General features: G+C 36.0%; 1 protein-coding gene across 3 annotated transcripts in view; it reads right to left on the bottom strand.

Moving 5' to 3' along the window:
- Positions 1 to 10,509: 10,509 nt before the first annotated feature.
- Positions 10,510 to 24,376, bottom strand: part of LOC113072140 (serine-rich coiled-coil domain-containing protein 2) — a 33,996-nt gene continuing 20,129 nt past the window's right edge. Inside the window, exons 10-12 of one of the 3 annotated variants that reach the window (XM_026245262.1) lie at positions 19,871 to 19,952; positions 18,095 to 18,134; positions 14,082 to 14,293 (exon numbers count right to left, since the gene is read on the bottom strand). In XM_026245262.1, coding sequence (XP_026101047.1) covers positions 14,233 to 14,293; positions 18,095 to 18,134; positions 19,871 to 19,952 — 183 coding nt within the window. In that variant the 3' untranslated portion in view covers positions 14,082 to 14,232. Of the gene's footprint in view, positions 14,294 to 18,094; positions 18,135 to 19,870; positions 19,953 to 24,376 lie in introns of all 3 variants that reach the window. The other 2 variants (XM_026245263.1, XM_026245261.1) reach the window with 2 other exon arrangements.

The raw sequence follows: 24,376 nt of genomic DNA, 5'->3' as shown, positions 1-24,376 counted from the left end.
AAAGTTTAAATTTCCTGTAAGGGATTTCTAGAGGCATCTTTAGAAACACAAGATGTTTCAATGATAAAACATTATAAAATCTAATGGATCACATGGATTGTTTTCCTCTATTATCTAATGTCTGATGTGATGCAGGATGGACTGAACTATATGTTGAAAGAACCCAGTAAGGTCAGTTTCTCCCAGTAGAAAATGTCCATGAAGTTTGTAATCTGGTATGCTATGCGAATACAGAATCTCCAGTGAAATCATGATGTGGCCAGAGCAATGATAAAGGTACACACAAAAAAAAAAAAAACATATAGCTGAGTATCTTTAAAGCACTCTATACTACCCTCAATCTTAAATCTAAAAAACTATGGACTCCCTGTAACCCAGAAAGTTTCTAAATGACAGAAATCTAGAAAGAAAGAAAAAGCACATATATATATCTAATAAACAGTGAGAAGTGAGTTTATTCAGCATCTACTGTACAGTAACCTGCCATTATTACACTGTAAAATTATTTCAATATAATAGGACTGAGCCATGAAAGGTTTCCTTTTCAATGTCAGTTTCAGCTCTCATTTTAAAATATGACCATAACAGCAGCATACAGTCACACCAATAAGGCCACATTTACTGTGAAGGGCTGTAAGCTGTCAGCCAGTCTTCTCTAGGGGCCATCTGGATTTAGTGACGGACCCCATCACCTATAAACACCATTACAGCAGGCAGGAGCAGGCGCATGCAGAGTGAGATATTGATTAGTCATGTCTTTGCATGGGGTATATGGAAGCGTTTCTGCGGGTGTCTGCTTTTGCTCAGCAATGCCCAAAATGATATTCTGTCATAGGGGGTTCAGTCAACACCTGGTCCTTTCTGGTTCCTGGAGGCTGGAGAAAGTGGATGTTTCTCTGTCACAGCACAGGGCTTAGGGGCTCTGACACATAAATGGGTGATGTGTTTTGGTCTCACCGGCAAGTTATCAAGGGTTTGGGGTGTGTTCAATTATCAGAAAGCAGAGGAGCTCAGTGATTGGTTATTTTTGGTGTTGATCAGAAGGCTGAATCACTTTAGAGGGAGCCTGAGAGCAGCTGTACTGTCTGTCTTTTGTTGCTCATATAACTCTGCCATGACCACCCTCTGAGAGATACAGATGCATCTCAAAAAAATTGAATATCATGGAAAAGTTCTTTATTTTTTTGTAATTTAAATCAAAAAAGCAAACCTTCTTGTATTCTAGATTCATGTGCACACAAACTGAAAATTTTTCAAATTAGTTTGTTTTAGTTTTAATTCTGATGGGTTAGTGATTTACAGCTTAGGAAAATGTAAAATTCAGTATCTCAAAAAATTTGAATATTTTCTCAAGATCAAATCAAGAAAAAGTTTATAAAACAGAAATGTTCAATACTTGGTGGAAGTGGGTTTGGCACTGTGACAACTAGCCCAAGAGGTAGCCAGTATTTATACTAAAATTAATCAACTAATCAATTGGAAATATTCAAATATTTTGAGATACTGAATTTTTAATTTTCCTAAATATTTAAGTCATAACCATTAGAATTAAAACAAAAATAAATCTTGGAATATTTCAGTTTGTGTGCAATGAATCTAGAATAACTAGAACGGGTAGCTAGTGACACACATAAAGAAATGGTCTTCACTGGGTATGGAGCGTTACAGTACTCCTGGGAGGTGAATTAGACTCACTGCATACTTATACAGAACGAAGCATTACAGAGGTGGAAAAGAACGTAAAACAAAAAACAAACAACTTTCAGTAGCCTGTCATTATCACACACCCTGTATGTGTAGAATCGTTTATAAACTCTTACTGATCTTTTCAGAAATGCTCAGGGACACAGACTTTTTCAGCAGCTGGGTCCCATTTCTATCGCACTTCAGAATGCCCTGCCTAACATTTGATCTGTCATATGAATCCTCCAGCTGAAGCTGCTAATTGGGGGCCAAGCGTTTGATTATAGAGGACTCTGGAGAGAACTGTGTGCTTGGAAGGTATCTCTGTAACTCTGTAAGGGTTCAGCTGTTTATAAAAATGATGGAGGTCTTATTCTTATGGAGAACTTGGAAGTTGTCTCCTGGGTGATGGCGACTGTCTGGCTTTCTCAGTTCACTGAAGGCACTAACGTGCTGTTTGAAGACTTCCCCTGAAGATGCCCTTAAGCTGTATCCAGTTCTTCAGGTCAATAAAAGCAATAAATTCTCCAGACTAAAGCCTTTGAAATGGTAAAATAAAAATATTCATTTATCACAGCCTCAGTAAGTGGAAGGAAATATACTGTATGTCTTTAATAGAGCCAAACTCACTCAGCCAAACACTGGCAATTCATCAAAGCCATACAGCCATATATTTCTTTGAGCGGTTAACTCTCTCATCAACACATTTTAGATATAATCATATTTCACTTTTGTGGTTTGGCTTACAAACACATCAAAATAATAAAAATAGAAAAAAAAAAGAAAATTAATGAGTAAATCAGATTCTGTTAAAGCCTCAGCAATATTTGGTTGAATAACACGATACACAGAAGTGGATTCAACCACACTATAATACATTTATTTTTATAATAAATATAGTTGTTTAATTATATTAAACATTAATGTGGATATTTTTATCACCAAACCCTAAGCTTACTGTACCCCTAACAACTGCACAAGAAAGAAAAAAAACAATATTTTATTTCTAAATTAATGATAAACCCACCATATAGTAGTCTATTTTATGCACTAGCACTGGCTGTGGATAATAAAAAAAGGCCTGCTAAAGAATTAAATAAAACAATAAAAAGTTCTCTAGCTCTGTGAGGGTTCTCGACAGTTCAGGCCAAGTATTTTCATTCAGACTATTATGACTATTATGACTATTAGTATTTATTATGAGTATTTATTACCTAAAGGGGGGCAGATTAGAAGTTTGTCATTTATACTGCAATGCTGAACTTTGATACACCTGCATTAGAAGACAGAGAAGTCTTTGCATATACAGATAGCTTCTATTTCTGTTGATCCACAAAAACATATAAATTGCAATTATTGGATATAGACTCAAGTGCAACAGCGTATACAGAGACTGCCCAAGTGAAGCCAAGTGTGCTCAAGAGGAACCTAGTTACTGGTTTATTGACATTAATTATCCAAAATCCTATAATGTGATATAACTAGCAAGCAAATCTACAATCCATTAAAGATCGACCTGATATACTGTATAAACACAATTAATGGGGAAAAATAAGCAAGTTTCCACTTTAAGCCACTTAATTTGGCTTTGAATGCTAATGGATGATTCTCTCCAGGTATTACAGACCTTAAACCATCAAAGAAGCCTGCAGCTCTCGTTAAAAAAAAAAAAAAAATATATATATATATATATATATATATATATATAATTATATATATAAATATTTGAAAGAAAAAAGTGAATGATTATGTGTTTTTAGGTACTTTGGAAGAAAATAACTTAGTGGCTAAGGAAAAATGGAAACATAAACAGGCAAAAGTTTTGTCTCCAGGGGCTTTTTCCACAGGCTTTGTAATCTGCCTTTGGCAAGTGCAGGGAAGCTGTGATTAAACGGAAGCTCACTGTGCACTTCTGAAACAGCAAGAGAAAGAACTATAGAGAGTAGAAACTAATTATAATAAAGAATAGCTTTGGTAAACTATGGGAAAGAGCTCCTGAGGACAGAACAAACATTGAAGAGGAAGGGACTGTATTCATAACATAACTTTACAAATCTACAAAATGTTATGTAAACCTGAAACAGGAGACTTGAGGGAAAAATCTCACACCAAAAAATTACAATCAAGTTATTATATTACTTACCTGCTTAATATCATGTTTTGCTTTTTCTACAGGGCACTAAAGGAGGAATTCTGAATACTGTGCTGGTAACTGCTCTTCTTGAATGGAGACGGAGGCTTTTAAAACATTAAAATAGGAAGCAAAAGCACAAAAAGCTCCATATGACGACAGCCAGCTGTTAGCCACTGTGACTGGTGAGTTAGTGAGTTAAACTCAAGAACAGACAGTCTGGCTTTTGAATCAAACATTCAGACCTTTCTGTGGACCAATAAATTGAAAAGATCTGACTCCAAAAAAGACTTCGTTCATGAATCAGACACTGCTACGTCTCCCATGAATGTATCAAGAAGAATTAGGATGGATGTCAAGAAGTTTTTTTTTTTTTTACCAATAATGACTTACATTTTGGTCTGTTTCTCACACAGGTATCATAAGACTTGCAATGCATCAAAAGGACTACTTTCATGATACTTTAATAGTGCTCTGGTATCTTTTTTGAAGCTTGAAATTCCTTTCACCATTCATTGTCTTCATCCTTTTTTGTTCTGCAGAAGAAAGAAAAACAGAGAAAGTCATAAAGGTTTGGAATGACATAAGGGTGAATAAATGATGACACAGTTTTCACTTTTGGGTGAACTATCCGTTAAGCACCTCTGTTGTATTCTCTGGTACAGCATCGATGTTCCTAACTTCATCAAACACACCATTCTGGTGATAAATAAATGCTGCATATATAGTGTTTAAATATTTAGTAAGAGAAGGAAAAAGTTTAGCATTTTTAAACTTCCAAATGCTGCACAGTTTTTAGACAATATAACCAAGACCTCTTCAAATATTTACATCATTGCAAATCCCCAGAGGCTTCCGGCAACACTGATTTTAAATAAATAACCCACTCCCACACATATTTACACGCTATGCAGCCACCAATTTAATAAGATCTCTTCAGCTGAAACTAATGTAAGGAGGTTTTCTGCGGACTAAAACAGCCCATTTTTCATTCACAGTTAAATGAGTTACCCTGCTCCTATATGGTTAAATACTATAAATGTAACTGTAGAGATTTTGATTGAATATGGTCGATTTGACTCATGTCCCTCTCTGTGCTTCATTTCAGATTTTTATACCAGGTCACACCTCAAATGATCTGTGACTCACTGACAGACTGTCAAGCATAAGACTTAAGGATTTATTTCAAGTACACTTCAATATAAACTTCACATAAACTCTGGACTGAGCCGTTTGGTTGATGTTATGGTTCTTTGTTTTTTTTTGTGTGTGTGTTCAGTTTACTGAATTGTTTTCATCATCCCTTTCTGCTTCCATTCACATTTGTGTTGTTATATTTACCATGGAGGACATGACTGAATATCAGAAACTGTTTCCAGGGGGTTGTTACGAAACATGGGTGTCAAATTTGATTAAACTGATTCTTTCACGCTACCTAATTTTCTCCACTTGCTTGGTTACTGAATAAAACCAATTCAGGTCTGTCGAGGTAGTAGATTATACCTGTGCTTGGTGGCTTTCTAAATTCATTTTTTCCTTTAATTAGTTTTGCCTACAGTAGAGTCCGTCCCATAGCAAACTGCCGGAGGGAGCCTGGCTGATTACCCTCTTTATTTCCCTGTTTCTTGTTAATAAGCATGAGGTTCAGTGATTAATGGTAAACTGTGTCTCAAATGAACTTTGTGTTATTATAGTGTCACTGATTCAGATATATACATTCTCAAATTCGTTTGTTATTGATGTGCAGTTGTGCTTGTACGATTTCAACCCTCACTAGGTTTCTGCAGGTCATTTTAAATCCAACCATTGCCTAGAGCAGTATAAATATTACACCATATTCTTTTTGAAAGGAAAAGCCATTTCTTGAGCAGAGAGATGACAGATTGAAAGCTTATCTGACTGGACAAGCTTTGCATGAGAGCTATTGAATTGTGCAAAAAAAAACAAAACTATATATATATATATATATATATATATATATATATATATATATATATATATATATATATATATATATATATTGTGTGTGTACAATATCAGACTTTATTATTAATTTCTTAATTCCTAGTGGATATTACACATTCCATCTGTTTTAAAAGCTAGTAATATGTATAAATCACTCCCAAACAAGTATTCTGTACAGGAATGAAGTGTGTATCAGACAGTAATCAATTATTGTTAACCATACAAAATTTTGATTTGAGCTTACAACCACTAAAATATTCATTCAGCGGTTACTGATGGACAAAAGCTCATTAATGCTTCATCAAACATAGGCTTTAACAATGATGGTTGATTCATCAAGGATTATTCTGATAAAACAGCCATTAAAAATAGATAATGCAACAGAGAGAAAAAAAAAATCTTTTCATTAAAGATCATCTCATCTAAAAAAAAAACTCATTATCAATAAAGTATGAAAAATGGCAGGGAAAGCTGTTTGTGGCTTTTTCAAACATTCATTTGACATATATAAATAAATATTTCAATCATTCATATATGTTTTTTTCGATCATAAGTGAAGCTGGATGGTTTTCTGTGGAGGTCTTTCGCTGATTCTAGCAGATTTCTGACTGTTTAGTGTACTAGATCAGTATTTATTAACTGGTTTTGTTTTGCCTAAATTTGGTTTCTAAATGTCTTTTGAATTTTGATGGTTTCATGTTCTTAGCAGCCAAAAATTGACTGCTCAGAGAAGTTTATGGTTGCCCCTCTTTGCAAGAAATTCAGTAATTCATGTAGTGTGAGTCATATTTTATTCCACTTGGAAAAAAAATATTCAAATAAATGTAATAAATTTTATATATTATTTTTAATCTCATTTTTACACTTAAGTAAGCCTATTTATTTTCCCTTCCTAACGAGGCATGATTTCTTGGTTTGAAATAATTGGCATATTATAAATTGCATTTGCATATTTATTTTTCCTTGTTTCCCATTTTTTGAAAGCAACCCACCCGTTGAGAACTATTCTTCTAAAATTCATCAGTCATGAACAAAAGCACTCAGCTGCATGTACAACATACTTCAGACATCAAGTGCACTGATCTGTCTAGAATTGCACAGGTTACTAATCCACAAAACAAGCATCTGGCAAACTGCCATCCTGTAAGACAGTGGTTCTCAATTCCAGTCCTCATGTACCACCGCTCTGCATATTTTGCATGTCTATCTTATTTAACACACCTGACTCAGATCATCAGGTTGTTAGAAGTGAGCACCGTGCATGAACTGTGTTCAGATTGACAGATCACTACACAGTGTTCATTGCTCCCTACTCCCTGAGCACGGGAAATCTGTTGAAGTTTATTTCACTTCCACCACAGCTGCAGCTTCTTCACACACAGATGAAACTTACTAGAGAAGTGTGAAGTGTGACATAACATACTTCGGTAGCACTTTATTTTACAGTCCTGTTCCCCATGTACATACTATGTACTTATTATAGTAATCACAATAACTATGTAATAACTAGGTACTAACCCTGAACCTACCCCTAAACCTAACCCTACCCCATGTAGATACCTTGTATTACCAGAACTTTCTTAGATAAATACACTGTAAGTACACTATAAGTACATGTTAGTACACGTACTGTAAAATAAAGTGCAACCCATACTTCTGTAAATAAATACAATTTGAATTCACATCTCGCACACTTTAACGGCATTTGAATTGAACATATACACTCCCTTCAAGCTGGAATCATGGCCAGATATCCTGTGATGTCCACTTATGACCTTACTCGTACAAATTCTTATGATTTGTGAAAAATCTTACGTGTTTTACGAGGTGGTAAATTAGCCCCTAAACTTAACAATCACTGAAATCATATAAATTTAGCCACATCGTAAAATATGTATGAATTGGCCATGAGATAGCTTTGCAGATAAATACAAAGCGGGGGAGTCATGAGGACTGTAATTGAGAACCACTGCTGCTGCTGCAAATATATATTTACATTTGCAGCAGCAAAAAACTAACAAGATGGCAGTTCACTTGTGCACTGAATACATGCAGCCGGTTTAGAGGGAGCACAGAGACAGATCTGGAAAAAACTAATGGTTAAAGCTCAGGGCTGGTAAACAGAAGATTGCAGGTCTGATCCCTACAGGGAATCTCCTCATAGTTCAACTGTATATCATACTTGAATAAACAAAAATGTAATAAATAGGATTACTCATAGTCTCAGAGATGAAACTATCAAAGATCCTAGAAAATAACTTATAGAGTGGCTTATATGTACCATGGTAGTGTCCAGCTCTACGTGTACTGCAGGCTTGTATTGTGTTTTCATGCTGACAGGATTATAGCTGCATCTCTGAACAGAAAGTAAAGTGATTATGGGGTTACTATGTTAGGCATTTAATTTAATGGCATTTAATTTAATAACAGCCATGAATTATGAAATGGCAATCAAGAGTGTGGCACTGAGAATTATTTCAAACATGACTGTGGAAATGCATTCTACGTGAGAAGGGGGGATAACTTTAACATCCAAATGGTAATTGATTCATACAGAACAGAACCCAAAGCCCAATTTGTAACTAAACTGCTATTATTATATGCATAGAAAGTGTTGCTTGTCAGTGACTGCATGAGGAACTTCAAGCCCAACAGATGTGTTTTCAAGCAATGGGAGACCAGCTCACTTTATTATTGTGTCCTCACAAAACCCTATACGACAGAAGATTGTGTAAATCGCTTATTTTTAACATTTTCTGGGTCTTAACAAGTTCAGCATCTGATGCTTGGGGGGGGGGGGGGCTCTGCTAAAACTCACAGCATGCACCTCTCACATGAGTTATGAACATAACTGTTAAAATGGACATCGAGATGAAAATGTATTGAAACAGGCCTCAGTCTTCACAATGCTTTAAACAACTGTGTTCATGATGACCTCCTTGTGTGTTTGCAGGACAGCAAAACCTTCTTCAATGGGCACTGAATACAGAGCTTCAAGTGTTGTCTGACCTCTAGGCAGCCTGTAAGAAGAGTTTAAGTACTCACTCCAGTGAGTGCGTGGTTATGAAGAGCAGAGGTTCAAGTGGGGCATGTCTGAGTGCTTGATACTACTCTAACGTTCCTCTTCTCTAAGACAGCACATCCTATTCAAGCAAACGGATACACATTTTTCTGCATTAAACTGCTCTTCTGCACTTGATTTGCTTAAAACTTAATATTTTTTTCCCATAATAGTTTTTATATTAGTATATTATTAAATATTAACCTCAATAACCATTTATGGACTGCATTGTAAAGCTTGTGGCAAAGACCTCAATAGTCCTCTGACCTAACCTTGCTTGGAAAAGCAATTTTATAGAGAAAAAGAGAAATAAGTGAGAGAAAAGTGGACAGTGTTGGCTCTTTTTGTTTTCTCTTCTCCATTTTCCAAACCTTTCTTTCTATAGTTTTTTATTACAAGGAAATTTAAAGACTGTCAGTGCCTTTGTTTTGGATTGAAATAAACAAATGAACAACAGAAAAACAAACCTGCTCTGGAGGTCCAGATAATCACAGACAACAATTATGTAATTAATTTCTTTCACACTGCATTCTCCAATCTCTCTTCCCTATTTCTTTGTCTCTCTCTCTCTCAAAAAAACCGCACACATACCCAATTTATCCAGTCAAGAGACCATTAGACACTCAGCATCGACTGCAAAGATACCCATCTACTATCTTGACCTCTAGATTACAGTTCGAAAACATGATTGGTGGGGCAGATGGGATCAGAAGATCAACACTTTAACTACAAGACTCCAGATAAGTCCTCCATTCAGTTCCTGTTCTGTGCTACAATAGCAATCAGTGTCCTGGTTGGAGTTAACCCTCCTACACTCAACTTCAAAGCCAAATACACTTCAAACACCTATACAAGCTTCTACTGGCTGACTGACCAGGCCAGTCTCACCTTAGCAGGCCTCTTTGACACTTCCTAGTAGATCAAAAGAAGAAGAAAACTTCACTTGCTGATAAAGTTACTGAAAAAGTCAAAAATATAAATAAATAAAAAATATAAGAAAATAAAAGCTTCCAACTTTCCAAGCAGGAAATGCAGAGATTTAGGCTGTACATCAACACCACTTGTATTTTGCACTGCTGCAGAGAATTTAAGGATGCAGCATTTTCAGTTCAGTGCACTGAGAAACGAGAATGACTTGTTGGCAGCAGCATAGCGTTCCTGGATCTCTGCCCTTCAACAAATCTTCACACAATCATCAACGCCCTGAGAAGGGATACAGGCTGTCAGCAACAAGACATTTGAAAAAGACAAACGCAGATTATATGTGGTCTATCTATTTATCCGTCCATCTATCTGTAGTATCTATATAGTAAAATCTATAGTAAAATATCGTCAAATCGTCAAGACAATTTCCAGACTGTTTTTGGTGTAATTGCACGATGAAACTGAAGGAATAAAATTGTATTTCTCTGTATACCCACCTATGTTGGAGAAACAATGCTGAAACTTTTCTTCAGAAAATGCTTAAGTTCAGCTCTTATTTGTCTTTATTGTCAAGGCTGTTTATACACAGTGTTTAGGGCAGACTCTGAGGATATTAAACAATTCTTTCCTAATGTGTGGATTCTTAGTATAATGAACAGTGGCATAAAGCAGCCCTGAAAAAAAGAAGAGCTGTAGCAATCCACGCAAATGAATGTCTGACACAAAGAAATTGCAACAAAGAGTGTGAATTATATTCCTTCACTTTATTAAAGTCTCACAACTTCCACTGGACCAGGGCACACAGGGACAGAACATTAAAACACAAACAGCCAAATAAAAGTAGTTGCACACTATAAGATGACAGCAAATTAAACCGGTCAAAAAGACCACAGTCTCTCCAGTGTTGGGGTTGAAATTTAAAGTGCTTGAATTCATTCATCTTTTAGTAAACACCTCTTCTGTCCATACAAACAGGTTGTAGCTGTTGTATTCATGAAGCTACAATGAAGCAATGGTAGCATTCTGAAATTGCTGCATACTTTCATGTCAAAGCAGTTGGAAAAAAACATGACAAGATATGAACTATATGGAAGGGAAATTGTTAAGTTTATAGTAAGTGTTTGTTTCAGACACTTTCATGCTTTCAAAGAATTGTTCAGGTTATAAGAACCAAGGTGGTGTCATAAACACATGGGCAGCAAGTCATAAATGTATTTTACACAACAGTATCAGGTCTTTGTATAGGTGCACTTAATAATGCAATTAGGAAATATACCTAGTATTTTATTGATGCAATTAACTGTTCTTGATTAAGGTTTTTTCTTTTTTGGTTTTGTTTTTCTACACTGCGGCTCCTTAATGGTTATTAGTTAAAGGTACTGCCATCTTTGCAGTTATTCTTGAAACGTTGAAGTTCTAGACACATCTAAAGACGCAGTTTATCCAAAAATGAAAATGTCATTCCAAACCTGTTTTTTTCTCTGTGGAACACAAAGGAATATTTAACCTTTTTTTTTTTCAATGTGGTCCAAAATGCAAGCAGACAGGATCGTTTTTGTGCTTGACTTTCACTATATGGACTTTTTGCTAAAGATCTACTTGTGTCTCCCACAGAAGAAAGTCATCATACTTTGGAATGACATAAGCAGCTTTTGAGTGAACTATCCCTTTAATTATACACTATTTTTTGTGTGTGTATCACCTCATTTGTTAACAGGCAAATGAAAGATAAGATGCTCCTATCTGTAAACAGACACTGACATGAGCGATTCACCTCTGACCACAGCAGACGGAATCAATGTACTTCTGCGACTTTGCATTAGCAAGTAGACAGTGTATTATGTGTGGCCTCTCCTCCTGCACACGTACACCGATAAAAAGAGAGACAGAAAGAGAGAGAGAAATACAAACAAAGTGCGTCCAGAGCATTATAAAACAAGCCCTCCATCGATTTTATGCTTAGTATAACCACAGAGTTGGGTGAGAGAGAGAAACACACACACAAATATCCTTCTTCTATTGATTTACTTTAGTTGGTTTTAGACATGGCTGCCCGTCTCTGCTCAGGGTGTGTCTAGAAGTATATGGCCCACGTAAGAGCATGTTGTAATACCCAATGCCCCTTGTATGGTGGAAAAAAGGAAACATTTTTTCTTTAGAATAAACTTCCACTTTGAAGGTTAAGGGTATATATATTGATACGTATACACCCTCTGATACATATATTGCACAAACACACAGAGGTGGGTTCTTGCATATTTAAAATCATAGTACAGATGAAGTCCATGTGCTTCCATGAAGTGGATTTTGTTGTATATTTATGTATTAGAGTGTGCATTATGTATCAAGGCATGCCAAAAGCACAAAAACTCAAAGTACAGACAATCTTATCAACCTTCTGAGACATATTTATGTAATCTGACCTTAAGAAAGAGAAACATTTCCATAAGGAGAACAAACTGAAAACCATTCTCCTTAGAAAACAGCTACTGGTAACAAAAGCAACCTCTACAAATCATTCAAACCTAATGGCAAAAGACAAATTGTCCAATTTTTCCATGAATGATAATGTTTTAAGTATCATTACTTGCGGAGCCAAAAATAAGTTAGTGCAACATCAAGACAAAAATCTTTTTCAAAAATTAAGAAATTGCTCAGGTAGGTACTTTATGTATATTTAAAGTTTCACCGCAAGAGTATTTCTATTCCAAAGACAAGGCAAAAATGTTATTCCTGCAGCACTGGAACAGACCAAACAGATTAATAAAGGCATTTTAACTGTAAACATCTTAATGTATAAATAATGAAAAAGCATTATAGCAATATTGTATTCAACTAATGTGGGGGAGGGGAGGGTTGAAACAGCAAGTTTATGCTTTGAGCATGCCATAATCCATAAAAAAAGAACCTTGTTAACACATGAGGCATAAGCCTAATTAAACTGAAAATCATCTGATCATGACTGCAGCCAAGGTGAAAATAAAGGGAACAATGTCAGTGGCGTGCATACCCACCTGCCAAAACACTGTCTATAGGTCAAAGAGACTGCTGCACTTGGAAACAAGACGTTATGTAGGAATGCAAACGAAAGAAAAAAAAAAAGATTTTGTAGCTTGCACTGTTTTCTTCGTGTTTATGTGGTGAATTCAGACAAAGATGAGAAATGAGGCATAAAGTAATACACAAACAGATCAGATCACAGCAGACCGAGAAGTTTTCCTTTGGAAACTGGAGAGAAGACTTGGGTCACATGACATAATGACTCTCTCTTTTAGACAAGATCTGTGAGGCTGCAAAAAAAATAATATGCGTTTTCGCAGTTAAACCTCAGGAGGTTGGTGTTGTAAATGTCATATTCACCCACTAAATGAGTTGGTGTCCTGAGGGCACACCGCATGGGGAAATAGCCAGACACAGAGAGTGTCTTGAATAATCTCCACAGGCAGTCAATGACACAGCACTCACGTCGTCTTTGACGTTTGTTGAGTATTAGTACAAAGACTTCTCTAGTACTCGTTTTCTGCTTTCGCCTTCTCTTTCAGACTGAATTTCTGTCTGTCAGTCTTTTCTTCAGTTTATCAATCCATTAGGATCCAGCTAGATTATAATTGTCTTGTATGGTTGATGTAATTGTGAGTGGTAAAGGTTTCTTAGTGGTTAAGGAATTATGATCAGTGACTTTTAGTTTGAAGTGATAGAGCAATTTTGCGCGATAGATTCGCTGATTGTGACAATACTTTTTGTTGCATAGTTAGATGCGATAGCTTAGCTGCTTTGTTTAGCTTAAAACATTATCTAGCCACTAACACCACCTAGTCTAGTGCAAGCTGCATGTGTGTTCATGCATTCAGGGAGGTAGCCTTATCAGTGTCTATGGCTGCAGCTGACCCTCACTGGATCTTTGGCTTTTTAAGTCTTGTGGAGACGCCAAGCAGTACCGGAGCATTGTGTTGTGGGTCAGCCTCACTCCTGACCACTGCTGGCCAAGGCTGAGAGAGCCGGCCGCGAGTAATGTTGTGGTTCCCTGCACTGAAGCATGGCAAACCTCTGGACAGAGGAGGAGGAAGAAGCTGCAGGGCCTGGTGGATCACTGAGGATCCTGGTTTTGGGTTTGACCCACTACCGCCCCCTATAGACAGAGCAGGGAGAGTTACCCATTTGTGTAGACGTGGAGGTTGCAGGACACGCGGGCTGTGCTGCAGGAGATTGTTTTGACGGCTTTCAGGGGTCAATTTCGCAATCTGTTCTCCAGCCCCTGGTGAGTCATTCTCACTGTCGTCTTGTATGCGAAGGTGGGTGCTAAGCAACCGGCTCAGCTCTTCTGGGTCAGGCAGAGATTTTGACTCCATGTGAGGGTCTTTAGCAGGAGGAAGAATTGGAAAGGTGCAGTTGGCTGGAGGACAGGACACAAGAAGCCATTCTTCTTCGGTGCATGCTTCATTGTGGCCCCCGGTGGGGACTATTCTTGCTAGTTTTCCCTGGATGAGGGTTTCTTTGGGGATGTGACTGATGGGCTGAAGTATTTGAGGCTGCAAAAGACAAAACACAACAATATTTATCACAATAAACCAGGATTGAGATCTGTGATCAGGGGCTAAATTCCCATAGTCAGTGTATGGGACTGATATCTGTATTAATTTACAGGTGTGACTCTCGTATAATCCCATTCATAGAACAGTTTACAGAAGCAGTTATAGCAATGCTGTAAAAAAAGGGATTTTAACTGACAGCAACTGCTGCTAGTCTTGTTCACATAGCAATGGTTAGTCAAAATCACTGATAAAATTTGGCTGCAATTCTAAGAAATAAATTAGTCTCTTAGGTTACAAATTTGGTTATCTACTTTAAAACCAAATTGTGCTTGAACCAGCATTGTGCACAATTCAAAAACTGAGAAGGCCTTTTAACTTCCAATTCAATTCCTGAATATATGATGAAAGAAAAAAGTAGAATTCAAATGAACTAGAATCCAAATAAATTCTTTAAACTGACAATTTTAAATCGCACTTTAGTTTGGGGACCAATTCTCACTATTAACTAACAATTAACTATGACTACTGCTTCAGTAAACTACTCATTTGCTGCTCAATAGTAGTTGGTAAGGTAGTTGGTTATGTTTAGGGGTAAGATTTAAGGCTGGTCAAATGTGCATCATGAGTTCTAATAAACAGCCAAATAAAGTAATATGCATGCTAATAAGCAACTTGTTAATAGTGAGAATTGGTTACTTGACTGTTGAGTTGCGAACCAAATGTGACAATAATGTGGTAATAGAATTGTTTTGGGTGGATGAGCATGTATGCATGAGAGTTTCAATAAAGACAACTGTACACCATGACAGTGGCGCAAGTCCTTGTTTCCTTCTCATTCACTCTCTTGTTTCTCATGAGCTGCAAAAGAAATGTACTGAAACCACAGCACCCCCTACTGGCTAACAGTGATTTCGTGCAGCCTGCTACATTTCTATTCAGCCGGGGACCATTATCTCCAAATACAAAGACAAAACAATTGTATCACATGCCATCAACATGCTCATTCCTCACTTAAAGAACGCAGGTACAAGGGAGTAAAAGCGTGTGTGTGAGAGTTTATGTGCAGGAAGTTTGCCAGCGAATAGAATTGTATTTAATATAGAATTGTGAGGTACAGACAGTCACATCCTCTATGTATAATCACAAAGACTCAGGGGTGCAGACACATGTACAGACACCTTCAGAGAACACATCCAAAATGCATTTATCACTGGCCATCTCTGTCTCTTAGTGAGAATAGTCATCTCAGGAACTGTAACTTTTTAAACTCTGTAAGAACTTAAAACCCCATTTACATAGATCACTCAAAATGTTGACAGACTGGCATTATTTTCCATGCCCTTTTTTTCTTAAATGATGTGGACTGACATGTGTGCTTCACTGTCTTCACTCCTTTCAGTATTTGTCGCATCGTATCACTGTCCATTTGCATAAATGCGAAAAACTCTCAATGGTAAAATTGCGCCTCTGTTGCCAACTCTGAAAACAACTGACATCTGGTCAGTTTGGTCACTCCAAATCACTGTCAATGTGAATGGGGCTTTAGAATGTCAACCAATGAAAAGTACACAACTTTGACAAATAACTCCTTTACTGTTTTCAACAATGCTTTCAAAATCATAAAAAGGAAATAATTAAAACATATTAATAAACTGTTTATACCAATAATTGATTTGCTTCAGTCAAGCCCAACTAATTTTAAATGTCTTGCTTTATTGGTGAAAGCCCCAGTTCCAGAGGATGACATTACCGTAAAAAACTATAATTTTGCAGATAAATTGTTTTAGTGTGTAAAATATTTATTGAACAGTGGTGTACGGTTATAATATTAGCTTGTTGTCATAATGCTGTTTCTACACTTTCATTAAAAGAAGCAATAAGACAATCAATGCCACTTTTTACAGTATGGTTAAGGTATATTCTTAAGCATAATACAAAGATGAGTACCTAAAATACCCTTTACTGTGGTACAATTGCTGTAATGAACAGCCCCACAGCCTTATTGCTTTTATAAAATGGCAGCAAAAGCATTATGAAAAATGACACCAAATGTTCAAATTAACAATTTGTACATGATAAACAATTCTTGTGCCAAGAATTATAGTTCATTATACTGACTCTATGCAGTTTTAGGGTTGCCAAGCAACATAGCAACTTTAATATAAAATTCATCATATGTGTTTTTTTTTTATATTGTCTTCAAACAATGCTCATCTAATTAGAATTTAGAGTTGAAAATATTGGTTTCATCATACAATACTAACATCATAAAAACAAAAGAATCATGCAACACCAAACGCACAACAGCAACAAAACAGTAAAATGAAAAACAGCAACAGCAAACAGATTCCATGCTGATTTGCTTTAGTGGACTGATTTAAAATCTGTGAAACTTTTTAAAGGGGTTTCTGAATGAGTGCCTGAAGTATCTGAAATATTTCCAGTAGAATAAGGACCAGGTGTTATTGATTGAGTCTTTACAATGCAAGGCTCAAGAGTTCCAAAATCACCTCAGACCCCAGAGGGTTAAGCATGGCTGAGCTGACCAATGCGGAGTTGTCACTAAACTTATGTTAATGGATTACATACAGTATATTGTGTTCAAATGGCTGTCTGTTGTATTGAAATGTTTTTTTTTTAAATTTTGCTGATTAGTATGTCTGAAAAGAAAAGTTACTATAACACTAGAGATAACACTAGAGATAAGGATGTGCAAAAATTGCAATGATGACTTGTAGGACGCTTGCAAGACTATCACAAATCAGTAATGCTGTGCACTTAATGCTATTGCTTTAGAATAGAGTAAAAAAAGGAATATGAAATCTTTGCTCTCACATAGTTATAGCTGCATAATTTCCCGCTAGTGTTGCAAATTATAATTGTATTTATTTATTTATTGGTAAAGAAAACCTAATTTAAAAAATATATATATAATTTAATAATTACAATTATTTCATAGGTTTGTTGTTTGTTTGTGGTGGTGTCTATTTAAAACTAAAGTACTGGCCTGTTTGTCCTAGAAGAGAAACATCCTTTATCATTTAGCATTAAAAAGCCATCCAGATTTCCAAGAAAAGCAGGGAGAATCAACTCCCTCCAAAAATATTTCAAAAGATAACTTTTAACACGATTGCTGGATATTACAACAGAGAGAGTTGTAATAAAGTCTGGCTTTAATTCAGTCATTCGTCTTACTGTAAGATTTGGCTGATGAAATGTGGCCATTTTGATAATAGAAGAGTTTTTAATATCCTGGGTTTGTAGAAGAGGAGGTTAAAATGTGAATCCTGAAGGAGTTATTGGATCAATTTATTTTAATTGCCCTCTAAAATGTTTCAGCGTCTCCCTGTGCAGTCACAGAACCAAGGACAATTGCACTATGGGCTAATTCATTGCTTGTGTGTATGTTTTGAGATAATTAAACCCTGGTTCACCTGTGCAGACAGATGACTGTTTGGATAAAGTCTCTGGGAGCAGGCTGAGAGAGATGGTGGGTCTCCCAGAACACACCAGTAAACAACACTGTAGCTCCATCAAAGCGAAGACAGATCTGACATAACCACAGCAATCATAGCTCACGGAGGAAGAGAGGACTTCATATAGGTGGTTTGGGCAAAAAAGTCATGAACCAAGCCAAAAATGTATCATGCCAACTGTATCTTGTTTTGTATGTGAATGTTTAAAAAAAAAAAAACGAATCCATGCTTCAAAAATAAAAATCAGATTCAAAAGCATGCATCAGTCATTCAGGTCACATGACCATGCAAAGGCTGAAGCTTTTAGTAGAGGTTACTGTACCACGCTGTGTCGCGGAAGTAATGTATAAGATGCTCCACCCCTGTCCCGGAGTATTATGGGTTAAGCAGAGGGGGAGAAACAACACAGAGAACAAGTTCATCCAATCAGGAAATAGAAAGAGGGAAGAGAAAAGAAAAAGACAGGGAGGAGAACATGGGAAGAGGAAGACAGACCAGAAAGTGAAATAATAATAAGAAAGTGTCCGATCGGTTGAGGAAGACACCAAACAATCTGACATCTGCTCTACCTGAACTACAGCAATGTTTACAATCAAATTATCACAGCTTTCTTCTTGCAAAATTAAATGACTACAAAACTAAATTACTGCTGTTCTCACTTATTTTTCATGATATATACCTGAATCCTCCACTGCCATGGGCGTAAAGTTGTGATACAGCATAGTAAGGACAATACAACTGAATTTACTGTGCACACAGTTACACTATCTTCAATTTATTGCAAATTGAACCTTACTGAAACTTACTATAAAAACTGTTGCTAAAAATATTGGTATAGCAACAAGTTTTAAGTTCATTCATAAGGACTTAAAGTTTTGGAATAGGAGTTAAATCCTTAAGGCGTTAATTGCCGTTTTTTCCTAAGTAATATACTTTCTCTAATCCATAGAAGCTCATTTCCACCTCTAATATATATATATATATATATATATATATATATATATATATATATATATATATATATATATATATATATATATATATATATATATATATATATATATATATATATATATATATTAAATACAGTTTGTCTTTTAAAAACTTGTGCTGCTTATTGTTTTTGTGGAAACAGTGATATGTTTGATTCATGCTAACTTTTATCTTTGAATGGTAATATACATATCTTATTTATTTATCATAATCATAATTTAATTTCATCTCTCAAAAAATCAGATTTATCATTTTATTTTGTATTAGGCAAAAACCGGTTTCCACACCCATTCCAGGTTAATGTGCAGACAACTATAACCAATTACAGCCATTTGTAGGTTAAATTCACCTTTGGTTTTTGCAGCTCTGATTGTTTGATCTGACAAGCCAACTTCAAGCTCAGTCAATGGGATGAGTTTGAGACAGAGCTACCCATTTATCCATTATTATATTCAGAACAATATAACATTTACTTTTGCCAAAGTAAATTTAAACCAATTTAAATACAGACATAAAGATGCTCTTCTTCCATAGTGAATCCTATTACTCCCAGATCTCTCTCCCTCTCACACACAATCTGTTAAACCTGCATGTGTTCATGCTGTTTCAGACAACAAATGCTGGCTCTTCAACTGACCGCACTGGTGCACAGCAATGTGTATCCAAAAATCCCTGCACAAACACACCTGAAGACAGGACACAGCGGAGCCATCCACACAAACACACTGTGGGACGGATGGTGTGATCCACCCAGTGCAGTGACCCACCTAGACCTGACAGAGATGCTTCAAAACTGCCCAGCGGGCATCTGCTGACTTTGTCTAACCCTCTTAAACAAATTCAACTTTCATCTGTCTAACACATCTCCTCCTCCTCCTCCTTTCTCTCTCTCTCTCTCTCATTACACTAATATCCTATTTATACAGCCCTGACTCACTGCCTGGTTTAACTATATTGTGTATATATATATATCCATAAACCTACAGAGAGACAGAATATGATAGGAGGAAAGGAAACAGCAGAGAACGAAACCGAGGATGATGGGAAAGAAATCTGAACATTTTGCCAAGGGAATGGGGTCAGAGGTCAGGGGTTAATGACTCACTTTGCCGGCGTTGAGGCATGCTGGCACGAGGTGCAGTCTGGTACTGGCACTGCCAGGGAGAGAGGAGCGGAGTGGATACAGCCTGCAACACACAGAAAAACTGTGACACACACACACACAACACCCGTACAGCTGCAGAGACAAACCCTAGTGAATCTAGACAAAACACAGTTTAGAAAAAAAAAACACATCACAGAGAGAAACGGCACACATCTCTTCTATGAAGACTAACTACTAGGGTTGGAACGGTACACAGATGTCACGGTTCATTATGTACCTCGGTTCGGGGGTCACGGTTCGATAGTACGATTTCGATACAACAGGGAAAAACAAAATCTACTAGGCTCGGTTTCTTTTCATTTATTTTGAACAGACAGTGGTACAAATAAAAAAATAAAAAATTTCACCTAGATGTGAAACTAAATAAATATTATTTAATAAATGTTTTAAATATATATACACATTATACACACATATATACATATATATACACATATATACATACACATATACAGTATATATACACATATACATACACATATATACATACATATATACAGTATATATATACATACACATATACATACATACACACACATATACATATATATTAGTGCTGTCAAAATTAGCGCGTTAACGCATTCGATTAATTTGAAATATTTAACGCGTTAAAAAAAAATAACGCAATTAACGCGGTTGCAGTTTTTTTTATTTCCAGTTGTGGCCTATGTGTGTTCAACGTGCAAAGAAATATGGATAAGACCAAGGAAGGACTTTTAGACGGAAAGTTTCAGTCTAAAACTCTGCCGGATTACTCTTCAGTCTGCCACAAGAAACATTACTCTTCATTTAGTCTGCCACAAGAAACAGCAACATTAAAATCATGAACTCAAATGTCATTGTTTAAAAAACAAAAAAAACAATGACTGTAACAGTGCGTAAATCAGACCTTTCTGTAACGCTAACGTTAATAAGCTTAAACGAAAATAAGGAAATAATTGTGTAGCGGAGTATTTTTTGTACACAGTGCCGCGAACTGTCAATCACTCCTGTACGCGTGCATCACTGTCCTCCTCAGCTGCAGCAACTTGCGCTCTCTCTCTTCATCAAGCTTTAAAACAAAAAGGGGACAAAAAGATCATATTGTCTTTGTGCATAGGCTATAGATTAATTAGATAAATGAATATCTAAATTTGTGCCTTGCCGTCTACGGTATTTTTTTAGAACTTAGAAAAAAGATGCTGCAGCCAATGAGCATCCAGCGGGGGCTGCAGGATGACTCAACCTCCGCAGACAGTTTTTAATGTTTATCAGACAATAAATACTCAAATACTCAAGAATGTAGTTTCTGCTCTCGCATGGATAAATTAGGAAGCTTGCATTGTGAAGGGCGCTCTGAAAATCGGCAGTGCAGGTAAAAGATTAAAACCTCTATTAAAACAGATGTCCAAATGAGCGTACCGGTACGCTAAAAGCACGTTCTGGGCGCACGGAGAGGTGGCGGTACGTTCAAGAGCTATATTTGGAAGTGGCTGTACTAAGTACCGGTGCGTACCGGCCCACTTAAAGCACTGGCAATGACTATACTTTGGAATTTTTTTGCAGTCCACTTAGAATTCAACATGGAAATCATTTTTGTTTTTTATTGGCATTGATTGTTTTGAAATTCAAATGGTACTTACATGCCTGTGTTTTTATTTCTGTAATAAATATGGCTTTCAAGCCAACAGTTAATTTGGAGGATATTGATGGTTTATTGCAGGTATGTTGTTTACATGAGAAAATCTGTGTTACAAGTTAAACAAAAATTCCAATAAACAATCATATTTTGAATTTAAATAGTTTCTTTGTCTTGAGTTTACATTAATTATTTACATTTTACATTTACATATCCAAAAAGTTTCAGTCTTTTAATTGCGATTAATCGCGATTAATCGCGATTAATTTAAAAAAATTGTGCGATTAATTAGTTAATTTTTTTTAATCGATTGACAGCACTAATATATATACATATACATACATACACACACATATACATATATATACATATATATATATATATATATATATATATATATACATATATATATATATATATATATATATATATATATATATATACATATATACATATATATATATATATATATATATATATATATATATATATATATATATATATATATATATATATACACACACATATATATACATATATATATATATACACATATATATACATACATACATACATACATACATACATATATACATACACATACACATACACAAGCACCACCCCAACTGCACAAAACGCCCCCATTACGAGAGAAAGCAATAGTCATGGCTCTTCCTACGGGACATGACAAGCGGCGGAACCGAGGTGCGGGGGGCGAATGTTACCACAAAAGCTTAAAAGACAGCACACTTAGCTTTGTACACCGAGGCGGGAACTGGAACAATTCTCTCATCCTCCATTACTGGCAGCGAACTAAATAAACGCTAATAATAGTGGCATGTCTTAATGCTAGTATTTCCTGTCACTGTTTAAGTTCAGAAATGAAGACTACCATCTAGCAGTCGGGATATAAACTCAAAACGAAACAACTGCCATGAATTTTGTATGACTTTTTTTTTTCCTTTTTTTTTTTTATAAATGTTGATATACCCTGACAGATCCATATCAGAAGCTCATGATACTGCAGTGTGTGGAATATTGGTGAGAAGTCTTTGATGATAGGCTTCCTGCAGAAAGCTGGCTGAAGGAAAAGATTCTGAATGGATGATCTCCAAACACTGCCTTACTTAGAGAGAGAAGCCCCCGCTATATTTTGTCTGCTTAAACACCAATGTTATTGGTGTGATTCAATAAGCTTTCAATAGTATTTGGAGGAAGGGGTTTCCCCATGAAGCATTATCAAATGCAAGGTTGAAGTGAAAAAAACAAAAGGGAACAAATTATTGTATGGCGTAAACCTGATGCCCAGAAAGTGAGCATGGTCTTGAGTCTCTCAAGCCTTTTCATTATGAACAGAACACTAAACTTGTTTACCTTTATATTATAACTCAGAGTACGTTTACATGCACAGTTACAATTGAGTTACAGCAGGTTTTTTATTGTTTTTGTTTTTTTTACTTAAGCTAGTGTTCATCTGTCTGTATACGTGATAAAAATTGGGCAACTGAATATATAAAGGATCTCCTACAGCAAGCACACAAGACCAAAGCTGATTGTAGTTCAATTAATGTATACATTAATGTGAACGCACTCACAACAGACCCGGAAGAGGAGACAATGCTGAATAAAGTCGTAATTTTTGGACCAAAATGTATTTTCGATGCTTCAACAAAATCTAACTGACACTCTGGTGTCACATGGACTACTTTGATGATGTTTTTCTTACCTTTCTGGACATGGACAGTAAAACGTACACACAGTTTCAATGGAGGGACAGAAAGCTCTCAGACTAAATCTAAAATATCTTAAACTGTGTTACGAAGATGAACAGTCTTCCTGGTTTGGAACGATATGAGGGTGAGTCATTAATTACATTTTTGGGTGAACTAACCCTTTAAGGCAAAGATGTGTTCATTTTATCAAAAGTGACAGTAAAGATATTTATAATGTTACACATTATTTCTATTCTAAACATCCCAAATAATTTTTGGAACTTGAGAACCCTGATAAAAAAATCAGTTATCACAAAAATATTAAGCAGTACAACTATTTTCAACATTGATAATAATAATAAATGTTTTACTTAAGCCCAAAATCAGCATATTAGAATGATATCTGAAGGACCATGTGACACTGGACTAACGGCTGCTAAAAATTAGCTTTGCCATCAAAGGAATAAATTACATTTTAAAATATATTTAAATATAAAATAGTTATAAAACTAAAAAATACTGTTTTTACTGTATTATTGACCAAATAAATGCAGTCTTTGGAAGCATAAGAGACATATTTTAAAAACATTAACAAATCTTACTCACCCAAAAAACATGATTAAGTCAGACTTAAGACAAATTAACTGTTTTAATCAAACTAAACAGAATGATATTTGGCTTTGGCTAAACATCAAGTAAATGGGATATTCATCAGCACAACTGCTTATTTGGCTTGGTATTAACTCATGTCTGTTAATCTATCTGTACTTTTTGATGGACAGAACCATTCATAGAGACTGCCGTTTCTTTTCTTTTTTTTCTTTTTTTACAGTATGACCGATTTCAGATTTACCCACCCTCAAACAGTACATAAAAGCAAGTTTCTTCTTGTCAAAGTGGGTTGTTCCTGGCCAGAATAAAGCTGTAAAGTGGACCAGTCAAAATACTGGCTCAGCAAAACTCAGTGGGAAGTCGTGGCCTACTGGTTAGAGGGTTGGACTCCCAATCGAAGGGTTGTGAGTTCGAGTCTCGGGCCGGACGGAATTGTGGGTGGCGGTAGTGCATGAACAGCTCTCTCTCCACCTTCAATACCACGACTTAGGTGCCCTTGAGCAA

The sequence above is a fragment of the Carassius auratus genome, unplaced genomic scaffold, assembly GCF_003368295.1.
Source record: "Carassius auratus strain Wakin unplaced genomic scaffold, ASM336829v1 scaf_tig00008542, whole genome shotgun sequence".
In the NCBI taxonomy this organism is placed as follows: Eukaryota; Metazoa; Chordata; class Actinopteri; order Cypriniformes; family Cyprinidae; genus Carassius; species Carassius auratus.
The sequence above is the reverse complement of the archived record's forward strand: the minus strand, read 5'-3'. Positions and strand labels throughout refer to the sequence as shown.